Source organism: Aedes aegypti, chromosome 3, assembly GCF_002204515.2.
Source record: "Aedes aegypti strain LVP_AGWG chromosome 3, AaegL5.0 Primary Assembly, whole genome shotgun sequence".
NCBI lineage: Eukaryota > Metazoa > Arthropoda > Insecta > Diptera > Culicidae > Aedes > Aedes aegypti.
In genome coordinates, this window is record NC_035109.1 from 80,414,149 (window position 1) to 80,430,967 (window position 16,819).

Sequence of the window (16,819 nt, forward strand, 5' to 3'; positions counted from 1 at the left end):
AAAAAAATATTCAATAACTTCAAACACAAACAACAAAGGGTGATGATCAATTGGGTGATCATCACAAGGTGTAATCGATGTACGTACATACCACACTAATAATAGAGCATAGATTTAGAATGATATTTGTCGTTTCTGTAGCATGAAACCCCGAAACTTCGGAACATCTTATCTACAGTTGTCGTGCTTTAACTCTATTTTGCCTTACTGGAAGAAGATGCGTCAGTGTCTAAGCTGTTTACTTGATTCATGGCGGACAGTTTTAATTCCTTAAATGATGCGAATACTAAAATGAGACACGCCACAGAAGTTCTATCCAAACCCTGCTAACAAAAAAACTTCAAATACATTTCCATTAAACACTACCTTAGCTCCAATGCCACTAGACATACCTCTATCTCTACATGGAAAACTGTCAAGAGAACAAATTAAAAGACGCAAACAAAAAGCAGGTTTATAGACAAATCTAGCGATGACTCATACGAGAAGGTTTTCCGTGCAATGCGGACAAACCCGGAGCTCGAACAGCTAGGTGCAGACGTGCGGAAAGTCAAGCGCACCCGGAGATATGTTCCTGAAGCTAAAAAGAGACTCGATGGCCAGTAGCTCTTCCTACAAAGAGCTCACCGAGAAAGCCATGGGTGATACGGTACAAGTGAAAGCCGTGTGCCCGGAGGTGGTCCTTGAATGCAAGAACTTGGATGCAATCGCTACGGATGAAGATGTAAGCAGGTGCGTCCCACTCGAGCTGAGATTGGGTACCACTTCTAGTACTGCATTTAGTCCCTTGGTACTGCAAAAGGTACCCAAGTTTGACAGATCGCAGTACACTTTTCACGGCATTCTAGATTTTGCTCTATAACCGTATGTGCCATAAAATTTTGGGCAACTTCAAGGGACATGGAGGTCTTTGTTTTGTCTATGATGTAAGAGTTGCTTTGTACAAGAGTACATTGTGCAGATTGTTATAGCCAAAATTAACGGCGTCTTCTTCTGTAGCTGCTACGCACCCCGCAGTGTTCGATTGACCAGTTCAACGAGACAAGCTGACTGAAGTGCTCACAGATGGTAGACCAGTCGTCATAGCCGGCGATTGCAACGCGTGGGCCATATAATGGTGCAGTCGCTTCACCAATTCAAGAAGGAGCAGTTTACTGGAGGCCTTAGCAAGTCTTAACGGAGGTGTTGTCAACGATGGTACCACCAGCGCATACCGTCGGGATGGGCGAGCGCCAATTATTGACGTAACCTTATGTAGCCGTGGGCTGTCAGGAAGTTTGAACTGGCGAGTTAGTGAGAAATATACCCACAGTGACCTTCGAGCGATTCGCTACAATTTTGGTAGCGGACGGCAATTATAAGCGCCGTGCGACTCAGTCAAAGGATCGGAGGTAGAAAACGTCGCAATTCGAAAAGGAGGTGTTCGTTGAGGCGTCGAGGTTGTTGAAGCGCAATGCTCAGCACTTTACTGCGAATGAGGGAGGGTAAACCGAGACATAGTCGCCGCCCAGTCTACTAGAGGAACTTGACGATTGCCGATCTGCGTGCCAGTTGCTTTCGGGCTAGGAGAAGGGTGCAGAGAGCCCGCAACGACGCTGAAAGAGCAGATCGATGATCAGCGTACAAGGCAGCAAAATCGCTCTCAACGGGGAAATCAGGCTCAAAAAGGAGCTCTGTCGCAAAGCCAATTCAAACCCGTTGGGTGATGCCTACAGAGTTGCAATGGCGAAGTCATGTGCAATGAGGCCAGTTGCACCACACGATAGGTGTCCGGAAAAGATGAAGACTATCATTGAAGCACTATTCCCGCGACACGAACTGACGAGCTGACCGTCCACACCGTACAGATCTCAGGATGACGATGAAGAAGAAGTCCAGGTAACGAACGATGAGCTGATCGCGGTGGCGAAAGCCTTGAAAAACATGGAAGGTATCACCAACGTAGTTCTTAAACCAGCAATCCAAAAAAAAAACCGGATATGTTCAGAATCGTGCTTTAAAAATGTATCGATGAGGGTAAATTCGCCGGCATTTTGAAGCGTCATAAGCTGGTGCTGCTGCCGAAAACCAGGCAAGCCCCCTGGTGATCCTTCAGCATATAGACCGATATGTTTACTGGACACAGTTTGCAAAGTGCTGGAACGAGTACTCTTACACAGGCTTACGAAATACACGGAAAGAGAAAACGGCTTGTGCGACATGCAGTTCGGCTTTCGGAAAGGTATCGACTCGTTATAAGTAGGATACCTGGGATTGATGATCGATAATCGGCTGAGCTTCAACAGTCATGTCGATTATGCATATGCGCGGGTCGTGAAGGGGATATCAGCTCAATCCCGGATCATGCTCAATATTTCAGCGATCAGAAGCAGTAAGAAGTGACTACTGGCGAGCGTGTTAGCATTGATGCTGAGATACGGGGGTCCCGTGTGGGTGACAGCAGTGCAGACGTAGAGAAACCGCTACGTTCAGACTGATGGCCATGCGTGTGTCGAGTGCCTTTCGTATGATATCATCGGAGGCAGTCTAGGTGATTGCATGATTGATCTCTATTAGCCTTCAACTCGAAGAGGACAGCAACTGTTACAGGGACCAAGATACGTGTGGAATTCGGAAAAGAGCAAGAGATGAAACTAAGGAAATGGCAACAGCAGTGGGTTAGCAGAAAACACGGGGAAGTGAATTTCCACATGACGCAGTTTTTGTCTGGTCATGGCTGCTTCAAGAAGTACATGAATTGGTTTGGCCACGCAAGGTTGCTGTTATGCACCGGGTGCTGCGATGTTGAGGTCAGTGTCTTCGAATATCCGCGCTTCGTACATGAGCGAGCCGAGATGAAATCCGTCGTCGGCAATGTCGTTAATGTGCACAATAAAGAATGTGAACCTCCGCCGGGGACTAGACCGAGTAGAGCAGGCGTAGCGCAGTATCGGTAATAAGTCGTCGAGGCACCTGCAAACCTGAAGTCACCCTTCAACCGGAATTGCAGGACCGACCCTGGCACTTGACCGTCCAACATCGCGTCGGAGTAGGCTATGTTCTTCCGCCGGGGACTAGCTGAGTAGATCGCGAAACAGCACCGGCAAATGGTCGTCGGGGCGTTTGTGAACCAGAAGCTTCTCTCCACCGTAATCGCAGGACCGAGCTCGGCATCTGCCCGGGCAGCTTCACAGTAGGTTGAGTCCACTGTCGGGGACTAGCTTAGTAAATCGCGTAGTTGCACCGGCAAATGGTTGTCGGGCGCCTGTGAATCGGAAGTTTCCCTCCACCGGAGTCGCAGGATCGACCTCGGCATAGTATCGGTTCAAGAGATCTTCCGCCGTCGGAGTAGCATAGATCCACCGTCGGGGACTATTCTGAGTAGTCCGTAGCGAGTCACTGGCTTGAGTCGTCGGGCACCAGTGAACCGGAAGCCATCCTCCAACTGGAATCTCTGGGTTGACCTCGGCACTTCAGCGGTCAGCAGCAGTGTAGCGGGAACTATGTCGGGAATTCTCCGCTGGAGTAGGCTAGCTTTCTGCCGTGACACCAGCCCCAAATGCAGCTTGAAAAGAGCAAGGGAAGTACAGGAGCACAAGATGCACGCGAGTCATACGCAGAAAGTGAAGCAAGAAGCAGTGCTGATTAGAACAATAGCCTCCCCCATGAAACAATGCCAAGATGCAGTTCCGGGGGAATGGCTCGTGGGCGAAGGTGGATTTGGTCCGTAGTGGAAGTTCCGAGTCCGACACTCTGGCGCACGATGAACGAATTTAATATGACTAGCCTACGTATCGAACGTGATCGCTGGATTAGTTCGTAAATAGCAAAACTTAAAAAAAAATACCTCTATCTCTACCTGCAATCATGCACTTAGTTTGGCCTTAGGCGAGGTTAGGTCCGACCATGCATTCTACCAAACTAACTCCTTCAATGATCTGATCTGATCGATTTCTAACTGCAGAAGCTCACAGTTCAAAAGTCTGTTGTTCATCTGCTACTTAAACAAGCGATAGAGCGATCTTGGTTATCAGGTTTCGAAGGTATTCCAAAATTACTTGCGAGATCGACATGTCAGGCTACATCTCATGTTTAATTATTTGCAGAGTGGTGAGACACTCGAATTCTCATAATTCACTATTGAAATTTTTCATGCGCAACTCAGCAGTTGAGCGAGGATGAGTTGGCTCATCTGTTTGACTAATTATCTCATATTTTCACAGTTTACTCACACAAAGTAATGATTTCTTGTTAGTCTGGTAAAATTACAGTAATCCTTTCTAAAGTAAACAACAACATTTAGTTTTCACGAATTTTTGACAGGATTTATGACTAAATCATTTATCACGGCTTGAGTGTAATTGAATGATTTTGCACGAAAAACTCAAGCATGATATTCTCGCGATAGAGCTCACTGATTGAGATTTGTGTACTTTGTGTAATACTGATTACTTGCTTTTCGAAACAATACTTTGACGAGAGTTGGTGCCACCGTTTTTGAGTAATGAGCATTTATGGTTCTGGTACTAAACTGGACGTAAAAAAATCTTAAAAGCATCAAAACACAACTTCACTTTGTAGGGCTAATAGTTTATTAAATTGACAAAAACAAGTCAGTCCCATCTGCATATTCGTCAAAATTGAGTTGAGTTTAGTTTTCAACATATTTTCTAAAGCTCTTTCAGCTGACCTAATGAGATAATAAGATTTGTTCGGAAAAAGTAGGAAAAAATAGCAAGTCAAATTGTCCCATAATGAAAAGTAGCCGCATATCAGTCCCACTACAGATATCCGCACCGTGTAACACAAAAATGAACCATGTTTTGAGTATGGATCAAAAATATAGAAAAAAAAAACACAGTCGCGATATTTTTTATGGTAGAAATAATAATGTCGGATGTATTGGGATTATTTTTAAGAAGAATAAAAGTCGGAGTTTGATTTAATAAAGATCTTAGGAGGATTTTTTTTAATATAAAGGTTCGCCCACAACGAGTCCACTAACCTGATAAAAGGGGCCGAGCCATTTGGTATAAAGTCCTTTAGCATAATAGAAATTTGGCAATAGAATTATTTCCTTTCTTTGAAAATATGCATTCGATGAAATATAATATTTTGTTATACCAAAAGGCCATTAGGCCAAATGTGTTTCATACCAAATAGCATTATGCCAAACCCAAGATAAAAAGATAGCGCATCTATAGGGCTTGTTCTTCTTTCTGGCGTTACGACCCAACTGGAACACAGCCTGCTTTTCAGATTAGTGTTCTTATGAGCACTTCCACAATTATTAACTGAGAGCTTTCTTTGCCGATTGACCATTTTTGCATGTGTATATCGTGTAGGCAGGTACGAGGATACTCTATGTCCTGGGAATCGAGAAAATTTCCTTTGCGAAAAGATCCTCGACCAGCGGGATTCTAACCCACGACCCTCAGCATGGTCATGCTGAATAGCTGCGCGTTTACCGCTACGGCTATCTGGGCCCCCATTCTATAGGGCTCTGCACAACAATCATTCGTATTTGTTCTCCCTACCGAGATATTAGTAAACAAAAAGGCAAGTAAACGATATAATTACATACAAATGCAAAATGCAGAGCCCTATATTAGGCATTTCACGGCAAAATTCTCTCTCCTTCACTCTTCAACAAAACTTGAAAACAATGATGTCAGTACCTGTCAAGTTTGACAGGTATTGGCACCGTTGGTTTCAGATTTCCTGTAGGAGGGAAACAGAGAAATTTCCTGATTACGTCACCGTGCAATGAAAAATAGCCAGCAGAAATCATTAGACTGATATTTATGACATTGCACATTAGGCTGGCTCAGAATATTAATGTCCCAAGTTCGTTGTTCTTCTAACATGTAGAAGAGGTTAAAAATAGTCATAAGTTAATGAAATCTTCATCTCACACTTCTTCTTCCCTTGCAGCTTCACCTCGGCGTCTCCGTCGCCTCCGCTGCCACCCCGACGCGGCTCCGAAAGCGTTCCCGGTTCTCCTCAGCACATCCGCACCCGCCTGCATTACACTCCGGAACCGCACAGGCGACCCTATCGGACGATAGACCAATGAGTGGGACTGCAAATTCTGATCATGTGATCAATGTATAGCTTCCTGGATTGAACACCACTTCACGATGCCACTGCTTGGTCTGATTGATTTGGATGTTTGTGGGCTCGGCTCGCTTATTTTTGCCGTGGTCTGTCTTCGTCGTTGTCGTCTAATGTCGCCGATGCCAAAATCGCCAAACAGGTCGTTGACGATTATTTTGCGGGTATTGTGTACGGGAGTTTACAGAAGTTTGCTTCAATGGTTGTGGCTTATTGTGTTTCCTGACGGTCAGTGCTTATACATTCAATGGGCAATGTATATGTAGTGAGTGGTGTCAGCGCTTTCTGCTTTCGGTATTTAAAAGACACACCTAAAAGAACGAACACGATTAAATAGTACGAATTTCGCTATATTTGGTTAAGAACGACGAGCTTCTGGCTGGCATCGAAAAGATTAACAATCAGACTAGCAGAGTTCGATTTTGACAATGGAAAAGAGCAATCTCACTTCTAGATTTACTGACGATATCATTGCAATGATCAGATGACAGAATTGACTATCACGCCATCGTCACTATTTGAAGTGATGAAAAGTGATTGCGTTTACAATTATATTACTTTGAAAACTATTCTTTTTGTGACAATTGTGTATTCTTTCACATTTTTGCATTGACTCATTGATTGAAACTATACTGCTTGTGCGATAGCTGTCCATGACATTTTATGGACAGATGTTGGTTAATTGACTGATTTTAAAGAAAAACATTAAATGTGAAGTTGAGAACCAAAACCAGATCGAAAATCATAGCAGAAAAATTCATTTCGACAAAACAGATCTGCCATTCTAAAATAAAATGTTTCTCTATTGATCCAAACATGTGCAAAAAAATGAATCATTTTATTTGAAAGTGGCTGAAAAACACTGGAATGGTTTTCTTCTATTTGGTGTTCTCTATATTGTGATTTGACGTGCCCACGCTTTCGTCCTTCCTTGTCCTTTATACATCTTTCAATAATAATAATAACATCATAAAAGTACATAATATGGAAGCATTCTGTAGCTCGCTCTTTAAAAAGTGCGAATATGTATTGTTCCAAAAACAAGTATAATAGTAACAACAATTACTTAAACGATTGAATTATGGTTTTCAGTTTTATTCTTTGTTGTGAAGATGATATTTTTGGAATGTAACGTTCGCATGTGACAACTCTATTTATAGCAAAGCTCTATTTATGCAACACATATTATCGAAATAGACTGCATTATAGTAACGCGAGACCCCTTTTTGAATAAGATGCTCATTTACTCTCCCAGCTCTTGCACGTATATGCCTTCATCTCTAGAACATCCCGCATATAGACAACCGTAATAGCAAAACTTAGCATCCCATCTCCCCGTTGAAAATAATGGAAAAATAATAAGACTTGTGATTCGTGAAACCAGCATTGGTGGAAAAAAAGTATGTTAAACATCGCGGCTACAATATTAGCTAGCCATTGCAATTATAGTGCACACCGCATACCAGACAAGAAAAAGAATTTTTGTATATAAATAATCCAGAATTATACCAATACGAGTTCTTTGAAAAAATATAAAGAATAATAAATAAAGCAACTACAAAAAAACCGACAAAATAAGCATAGGTTAACGTTGTAGGAAAATATATATTCAAGAAGGGGAAGTGGAGAGCCCGTGATCATAAAGAAAACGCGCAACAAGCGAACTATGAACGAAACAACAACAAAAAGAAACCATTTAGTCATTTATTATACTATAAAAAATATATATTGAAAACAAGTAATGTGAGAAGCAAAAAAATACAAGAAAATATTTATGACGCGAAAAGCACACGAAAAAAGTATAAAAAAACCTTACGGTAAAACGACAGAAAATTGCGCTAGTTGTTTTTTGTTATAAATTTTGAAATAATCAAGTATCCGAAAGCCTTAAGGCAATCATTGTGCCAAAGAAGAAATTTTTAATGAAGCAATAAGATGAAATGATCCTATGCCTAAAGAACGATGACAAGCTTGGACCATAAGCAATGGACACCGAAAGTGCTTGGCGATGGTCCAAGTGTGACCAGACCGCAGAAGCGATTCTTCTTCATCTTCTTTTTGGCGTTACGTCCTAACTGGGACAAAGCCTGCTTCTCAGATTAGCGTTCTTATGAGCACTTCCACAGTTATTAACCCGTATAGGCCTGAGTGAAAGCAAAAATGCTAAAACCCTCACCGCTCAGCAAATTCTTAATGGATTCAAATGATTTTTTGTCAGTATACTGGCACACATATCTAGTTTCTAGATGCGAACAGAATAACGCGGAAATATTCCTGTGGTCGGAGTTATTCCGGTGGATCATTGGGTCAAGTCGGGTGAGAAGGGTACTATGCATTTGTGCCCCTGGAGGTAGGCAAATTTCAAGTCACAGTTTTTTCCCGGAATCGGTTATAATGTGGCCACTACATGACGGAATTTTAAGAAAATTGCATCAGTGTAAACCTTTTGAGAAACGTTTGAATTGAATAACTATGAGTGTTGCATTTGATTAATCCTACAAATCAACATTTTCGGATCCCGAGACGCCTCAAACTTACGATAAAGTGGTCAATTTGTATCTGAACATCTGTGCTAAGCTTATAGGAATGCATTTTAGTGCACAATTATGTTTGATTTCTACTTTTCGAGAATTGAAACGAATTAGTATCCAACAAATCTATAGCCGGTTCTTCCAGGCATTACGTCCGAATGGCCACATCCGGTATATTTTAAATGGTGCAAAACTCTTCATTTATAATGTTGAATGTCAGATCTTAATAATTTATGCAAATTAAAATGATTGTCATTGCAAAAATATAAAGGTAACTTGGCATGTCCCAAAAAATAGCCTTTTTTTACCCGACTTGACCCAGTGACCCACCGGAATAACTCCGGCCACAGGAATATTTCTGGGTTCCTCGGGCCACTTCTAGAAACTAGATATGTGGGCCAGTGAGCAGACAAAAAATCATTTGAATCCGTCAAGAATTCTCTGAGCGGTGAGGGTTTCAGTATTTTTGCTATCACTCAGGCCTATACGGGTTAACTGAGAGCTTTCTTTGCCGAATGACCATTTTTGCATGTGTATATCGTGTGGCAGGTACGAAGATACTCTATGCCCTGGGAATCAAGAAAATTTCCTTTACGAAAACATCCTCGACCAGCGGGATTTGAACCCACGACCCTCAGCATGGTCATGCTGAATAGCTGCGCGTTTACCGTTACGGCTATCTGGGCCCAGAAGCGATTCTCCAGTGTAAAAAAAAACTAACTACCGATGCAACATTTCGGCTGCTCTTGAAGAGTAGTGTGACAACGACGTGGACGGTAAGTCCAACCCCTACGGAAAGGGCATCCATGGACGGCGATTAGGTTAAACAGGCTGAACGGTGCAGAAGATGCGCAGCGAAAGGATATTGCATTGGTGGAAGGGCACAGGGGACAAGGATTGAAAGCAAATCACTATGTACCTAATATGTTCCGACAGTCTGCTCTATCGCACGAACTTGGGTGATCCAGATGTCCAGATACAGGTAATCAGTCTCGGAAACAAACACGTGGTGTTGGATTATCATATACCGCATTCCAACCAACGACGGGAACTGAGTAGCGGATTGGTTTCAGAAGCTAGCAGATAAAAGGACGACATAACGATACAGAATGATAGCTGAAGTAGCCAATCAGCCGCTGCACTAATCAAAGAGACCAACTATTGTGGGAATACCTGACCGCGATACACGAATAGTTGACAAGTAGGGTAGATGTATCAGTTATGGACATAATGGTTCCCTATTTCGCCATACGTGATAATTTGAGTATTTTCAAATTTTTAATCATTCTGTGTGTTTCAGTAGTTTGATATCAAATGAATCTTGATGTTAACCTTTCAGTTGTCGCGCGGTTTGCCACCGTCCGCGGAACCATCGCGCTGCTGTTGTGAACGAATAGCGAGATTTTTCCAGTAGTGTTGTACAAAATACAACAGCGCGACGACTGAAGTGTTAAAGCATTCAAAAATATTCAAAATGTTAATGTTTTCACATATGGCCAAATAGGGAACCACTATGGCAATAACTGTTACACTTTCCCTATAGGTATTTTTTTACAAGGGGGATATCTGCAATCAGACCCATGAGATGGTAACTTAGGGGGTGTGGGGATGGCGCTCCACTGACGACTCGCTAAAACCAGCCCATGCACTGTAAGTGAGCAATTCTCGCTGAAATAATCAATTGGTGTACAGAATGCACAAACATTACCCTTGGCCACAGACCTTTTCCTCCACGGTAGCAGAAGTATCTCAGGCAAACTGCTTATCCTAGCCGATTTAAACAATGTTACAAGGGAGCAGCCTCGGCAGGACTAATCCTCTACAGACTCTTGGTCAACGTGCCATTGGCGCCGCATTTCTAGCATAATGTGAGTGATAGCCGTAGTTACTGCACTCCAGCACTCGGCATCCGCGCGCATTCTCTGAATTATATTGTCGAGGAAAGCGTCCCCTCCGCATGTAGCGAGCATGCGATTTCTTACAACAATGAAATCCGGGTAGTCTAACATGACCAGCACAATTGGGGCACGCAGGAGATTATGAGTGCCCGAACCTATGCAGGTACTGCCTATTGCAACCACACTCAGAATTAAAAATAGTAACAGAATTACTAAAGTTTATGCATTAATGACTATTTTCTATGTGCCTCTCTCTCATTCCACTGTGATTTTTTACACTAACTGTCGTTTCGTCTGGGTTGAAGCTGTGATAAGCTATAAAATTATAATTTAGTAATTCTGTGACTACCCATATTTCTGATTGCAGGTGGAAGTTCACTTCCCCATGGTTTCTTTTATACCAATCTGACACATTTGGTGTTAGCCGCTGTGTCCATCTACCTTTAGTGGAGTTATCCCATTTCTGCTGCCAACCTCTGAGCGTTGCCTCTTTACACGCGATGCGGACTCTTCTGGTATTTGAAGCATTGAACATCTTCCTTGATGATGATCCCGTTGGGCGTCATCCCGAATATGGAATACTTGACATAAAATATGACGTGACTGTTTTCATATCAGTTATTACCACAAGACTGAGAAAGCTTCAAGATTATTGATATGATCAACTTCATAAGTGATTTAATATATTATAAAAATTTATGTCCTTTTCGAACCAGTTTACTTTTGACGGACTTGACAAAAACTAGAACTAACTGCGAGACTCAACAGCTGATATTGTTCTATAATTTCCCTATAAAAACATAAAAATGCAGTGAATTTGTTTTTTTTTCTTTGTATTCTTCGCAGAGTTTTGAAAGATTCGAAAGATTTCTTAACAGAGCTTGCAACTGTAAGCAGATCTCTTGTAAGAGACCTATTAATGCATTTTGACGGTAGGTCTCTAAAGTTCGTATTTTAATCAAAATGGTAGCTTAAGTCACTTTCTTCCTTATTTTGCTTGCAGTGAATCCTGCTGCTAAATTTAACAGCTCTAGAAAAAAAAAATCAGAAACTATTACGCATCTATTTCACACTTTTTTTTTTATTTTTTTCTTTTATTCGAGAAAGAGCTGCTTTAGAGATCTTGCTTTAGATTTCTTTATTTAGGATTTCACACCAGATAATACTTCTGTAATCATTTTAATGATTCTTCCGCTCTATCCTATACAATTTTTTTAGGAAACCTATCCAATAGTTTTCAAGGAATTCCTGTAGGATAGCAACAAGCAATTTGCTTAGGAATTCCTCAAAGATTTCCTCGATAGTCTAGAAGTTCTTACACCCAACCTTGTGGGAGTTATTCAAGGGTTACTCTAGAACTCAATCAGGATTCATTAGACATTATTAAGGGTTTTATATTTGTAACTCATCCCAAGATATATGAAAAAATCTATTAATATCTGAAAAAAATCATGACACTTTCTTGGAGGCGCCCCTGAAATAAAGCCGATTTTTTTAAAGATTTTAGAAAATTCTCAAAAGTTTCATGGAAGAATTCCTGAAAGAATCTTAAAGCAAATTTGAACGACAACTTTGTGGAAAATGCCTGGATAAAATACTGTTTGAATTCTTGCAAATGTTCTTACCGAGAATCTTGGAGTTGGATGGTTGAATCATTGAATAAATTCTTGGATTACTTTCTTGAAAAAAAAAAAAAATCTGTAGGATCTTTGGAGGAAGTCTTGATGAAACATCTGAGGTAATTACTGTGGCTATCTTTAGTAGATTTCCTAATTTCCTAAACCGAAATTTAAGGATCCTTAGAAATTCCATGAAAATCACGAAATGAACTCTTGGAGAAATCTTCGAGCAAATATTTTTACTTGAATCAATTCCTGGAGCAAATAATGTAGAAATTCATACAGAAATACGAGTAGTAATACTTGTCGTAATGTCATGAGAAATTCCCGAAAAAGTATGTTTCAAATATTATCAGAGAAATATCTGATAAGAAATAATTTTATCTCCAGGTTCCTATTAGGTTTCTGTTTTGTTATCTTGGATTCTTATTAGTCGCTTTCTGATCTCTTTTTGATTGATGTTTGGACTCTTTTTTTCAGAAAAGTCTTAGTCGTCATTGGAAGATATGATGAATAATGATATCCACTCAATTTGATTTGCGATTCATAGCAATGGTATAAATTTGATATCACCGAATCTAGAAACTTTCAGGCAATAATTGCAACTCTACTTTACAATCTTAATTTTATTGGTAAATGGTTCAACGTGCAGGAACTCCATCTAATATTTCGTTGGAATTTCTCCAACAATTCTGCAAGCATTTCTAATGTTTCCGACAAAAATTCTCCACAATATTCTCTCTTTTTATGAACCTAGGTAGCCGAAGCGGCTACTCAGAAAGACCAAGCTGAGTTTCGTGGGTTTGAATGCCGCCGGTTGAAGATCTTTTCGTAAAGGACATTTTCTCGACTTCCTTGGGCATAGAGTCTTCGTACCTTTCATGCGATAGATACATGCAAAACTGGCTAATTGGCAAAACAAGCTCTCGATTAATAACTGTCGAAGTGCGTTTAAGAACAGATGAGAACAAGGATTTGTCATATTTGGGATGTAACGTCAGAAAGAAGAATATATGAAATAAAAATACTCTATTTTTGATGAATCATGGAAAATGAAAAATCTTATCATTTTCTAATAATTCATCAAGAATCTCTTGCGGTAATGCAGAGAATTTCTATGGAATGTGCTTCGGGAGTTCTGTAGGAATTGCTCAACAGATCGTCAACAGCTTCTTCCTTAAGAATGACTTGAGAAATCAAGAGCATCATCAGCCATAGCCAGCAGTACTACACTAGTGCTGTGTATAACAAGCGAGCTTTGTTTAAGATACGTATACTCAGTACACGATGCTACCGGTCTTGGGTTAATCCATAAATTGCTCTAACGATTCTTTAAAAATTGCTTGATAGTTCTTCCTGCAATCCAGTCATTCGTCAAGAAATACTTCCATAAATGCTGATGGCAATTTTACCAAGAACATCTACGGCTGGCTGTAAAAATTATGTTACTTCGTGTTGAATCATGGGTAGGACAATCCATTGACTGTCCTACCCAGGTATTTTTGTGCGTAGGACATGTCCTACCTGTCCTACCCACTTCCCGCGCCACTGTTGACCACAAACACCTTAGTCTTGTGATTGGCTAGTCCTAGTTTCCTAGACTTCATCCTTTCCTCAACTATGGAAAGAGAGTGCGCTGCTGTTTACTCTATTTCCTCCATCGATTCACCATAGACCACTAGGGTGATATCGTCGGCGAAGCCAACAATCTTAACAAGAAGGGACAGGCTCAGTACGTCATCGTAAATCGCATTCCATAACAGCGGGCCTAAAACTGAACCTTGAGGTACTCCCGCGATAATTCTAACGCGTTTCTGTCCCTCCTTTGTGTCATATACAGTGGTAGAATCATACCATCAAAATAGCTTTCTAGAAGCTTACACAACTGCACCGGTAGCTTTAGGCGGTGAAGTGCGTGGGCTATCGCTTCCCAGCTTGCGCCGTTGAACGCATTCTTCACATCCAGAGTGACAATCGCGCAGTAACGGATGCCGCTCCTTTTATGCTCAGCTGTCTGAACGACCGACTGGATGGCGTTCAGAGTAGATTTACCTTTTCTGAATCCAAACTGGTTGTTGGACAAGCCGTTCGCACCTTCCGTGTACGGTACTAGTCTGTTGAGGATCAACCTCTCCAACAACTTGTCCATCGCATCTAGTAGACAGATAGGTCTATACGCCGACGGATCACCTGGTGGTTACTCCGCCTTTGGTAGTAGCACCAATTTCTGTCGCTTCCATACATCCTTGAAGATTCCTCGATCAATGCAGCGTTGCATCGTGGTTCTGAACATGTCCGGATCCGCTTTCAAGGCAACATTCGGGATACTATCGGGTCCCAGTGCCTCGTTTGACGCAAATGATTTCACGACTTCTGCCAGTTCTTCGTTCGTCACCCTTGCCACTTCTCCTCCTTCGTCTGCCGCATACGGCGCAGGAGGCCATAGGCTTGTGGGGGTGATGTGGGAAGAGTACATCGATTATCATTCGCAGCAGCTCGGGCGATTTCTCTTGGGACGCCGGGGCACCTATGGTCTTTCTTAGCCATTATTCTGTAGGCGTCACCCCACGGACTCGAGCTGCCAATGAGCATGAGCATGAGCATGATTGACCGCCCGCAGTTGCTACTCCGTTATTGCAAGAACAGCTGTACTTACACAGGGGACCAACAGACACTACTCGGGATCAGTAGCATCCTCAATGTGTAAGTACTGCCCAGGTAACCACTAAGCACTGTTATAAGCGATATATAAGACGCTTAACGGATTCTCAGTGCCAACAGGCTCCATATAACATTTTCAAGTGCTTATAGGCACTGTGACCTTGAGCACTGATATAAGCCGTATATGTGTATATAACGCTTCACCACAGTGTTTGTAAGCCATGTGTCATCAAACAGCTCACAGCGGCTGTCAAAGCTGTCGAAAGGGTGGTATATGTGATATTTATGTCAGCCGCATCAAAATGGACTTTACCCCAAAACAAAAACAGGGCCAACGATGTAATTTGTTAGGCATGATAGAATAAGAAGTGATAAATTTTGAATTGCAGCAGGATTGTTCTTATGGGCGATTTTCAAAGGAGACAAACCTGGTGTCGTAATCTTAATAGAAATCCTCGGCATCCGGATAGTCTCAGAAATTGCGGGATTTTTTTTCATCAAAACAAACTATCTCTCTCTGTCGTTCCGGTGCCCATCCGGATTCCGAAGACTGCGACACTTGAACACATAAATGAAATTAATTCTTCATTATTTGGGAGATCCTTAAAGTTGTCATTCCTCTCTCATTGCTTTTCGCTGTGTTTGGCTTCTTCCGTGTTTAGGTGCATATAATACCGCTGGCATTTTCAGCCTCCAATAATCTTCTGCTTTTTATACGACGCTCAACAATACAAACCATAAGAGCGTCGATAGAGCAGATGGGAAATGCGATCGAATCATCTAATATGCGCCTGGAGAACATCAGTTCAACTCTAAAGCACCTTACAAAAAATCAACTTGGATAAGCTTAAAGAAAGAAAAAAAGAAAAGTACAAAAGATAAACAATATTTTTTTTTCTTTTTTCTTCGACAAACGTGCTATAAAATTTTGAAATCTCTCGCTCCAGAGACTCAGTACGAGTAGGCAGTATATCAGCCAAATAATTCGCCAAAAGTGGCTTTTAAACAACCCTTAATCACGATATACCATGGTTTTTAATTTTGTTGATTGAATAATTGAGTGATGGATCTATGTGCTTCAAAACTAATCTTGAAAATAAACTTTTAGTCATATAAAATTAGCTTGTCGTTAATTTTCTACGTATTTTAGAGTTTTTATTGAACCTGTGATTTTTTTTTTAAACCTGGAAGTATCCGGGAATTCAATCTTTTTAAACGTGTGGGCTTACTGTCAACTTCTATCTCCCAGTGGTGATGGTTTGAATGTTTAAATATTCATTAATTTGTTCAGAAATTACGAACTACACACTTGATGGGGGGCCCAGATAGCCGTAGCGGTAAACGCGCAGCTAATCAGCATGACCATGCTGAGGGTCGTGGGCTCGAATCCCGCTGGTCGAGGATCTTTTCGTAAAGGAAATTTTCTCGATTCCCAGGGCATAGAGTTCTTCGTACCTGCCACACGATATACACATGCAAAAATGGTCAATCGGCAAAGAAAGCTCTCAGTTAATAACTGTGGAAGTGCTCATAAGAACACTAATATGAGAAGCAGGCTTTGTCCCAGTTGGGACGTAACGCCAGAAAGAAGAAGAAGAACACTTGATCACTATATTGAGGCAAAAATACTTAGGTTTTCCATAAATCAAGACTTATGAACCAGCCAAATTATGGTTTCATTGCACGCTTAAAAATTTCGAAAATGGGATCTTAAGTTTCATAAGTGAGAGCTTTGAGTTCTTTAACAACAATTACTTGAAATATTTATCATAGCAATCGCTAGAAGAACTACTCCGCTTTCGATGTTGGCTACAAGTTAATCGAATACAGATCACATGTTATCAAAACATGTCAATTTTTATGCACGCCTGAAATAAAAGGCGAACAACATTATCGATTGATAGTTCGATTTGAGTTATTATAATTGCGTTTATTACCGAATTTCATTGATTGACTTATGAAATTCATTACTGAAATTCTTCACCAAAATCATAAGTAAAACTTACAAATTTCAACA

At 41.1% G+C, this 16,819-nt stretch overlaps 1 protein-coding gene across 2 annotated transcripts in view; it reads left to right on the top strand.

Annotated features, from left to right (window-relative positions):
* Positions 1 to 7,795, top strand: part of LOC5578019 (dual specificity mitogen-activated protein kinase kinase hemipterous) — a 46,989-nt gene extending 39,194 nt beyond the window's left edge. For both annotated transcript variants that reach the window (XM_021851955.1, XM_021851956.1), the window contains exon 9: positions 5,914 to 7,795. In XM_021851955.1, coding sequence (XP_021707647.1) covers positions 5,914 to 6,055 — 142 coding nt within the window. In that variant the 3' untranslated portion in view covers positions 6,056 to 7,795. The remainder of the gene's footprint in view (positions 1 to 5,913) is intronic.
* Positions 7,796 to 16,819: the final 9,024 nt, after the last annotated feature.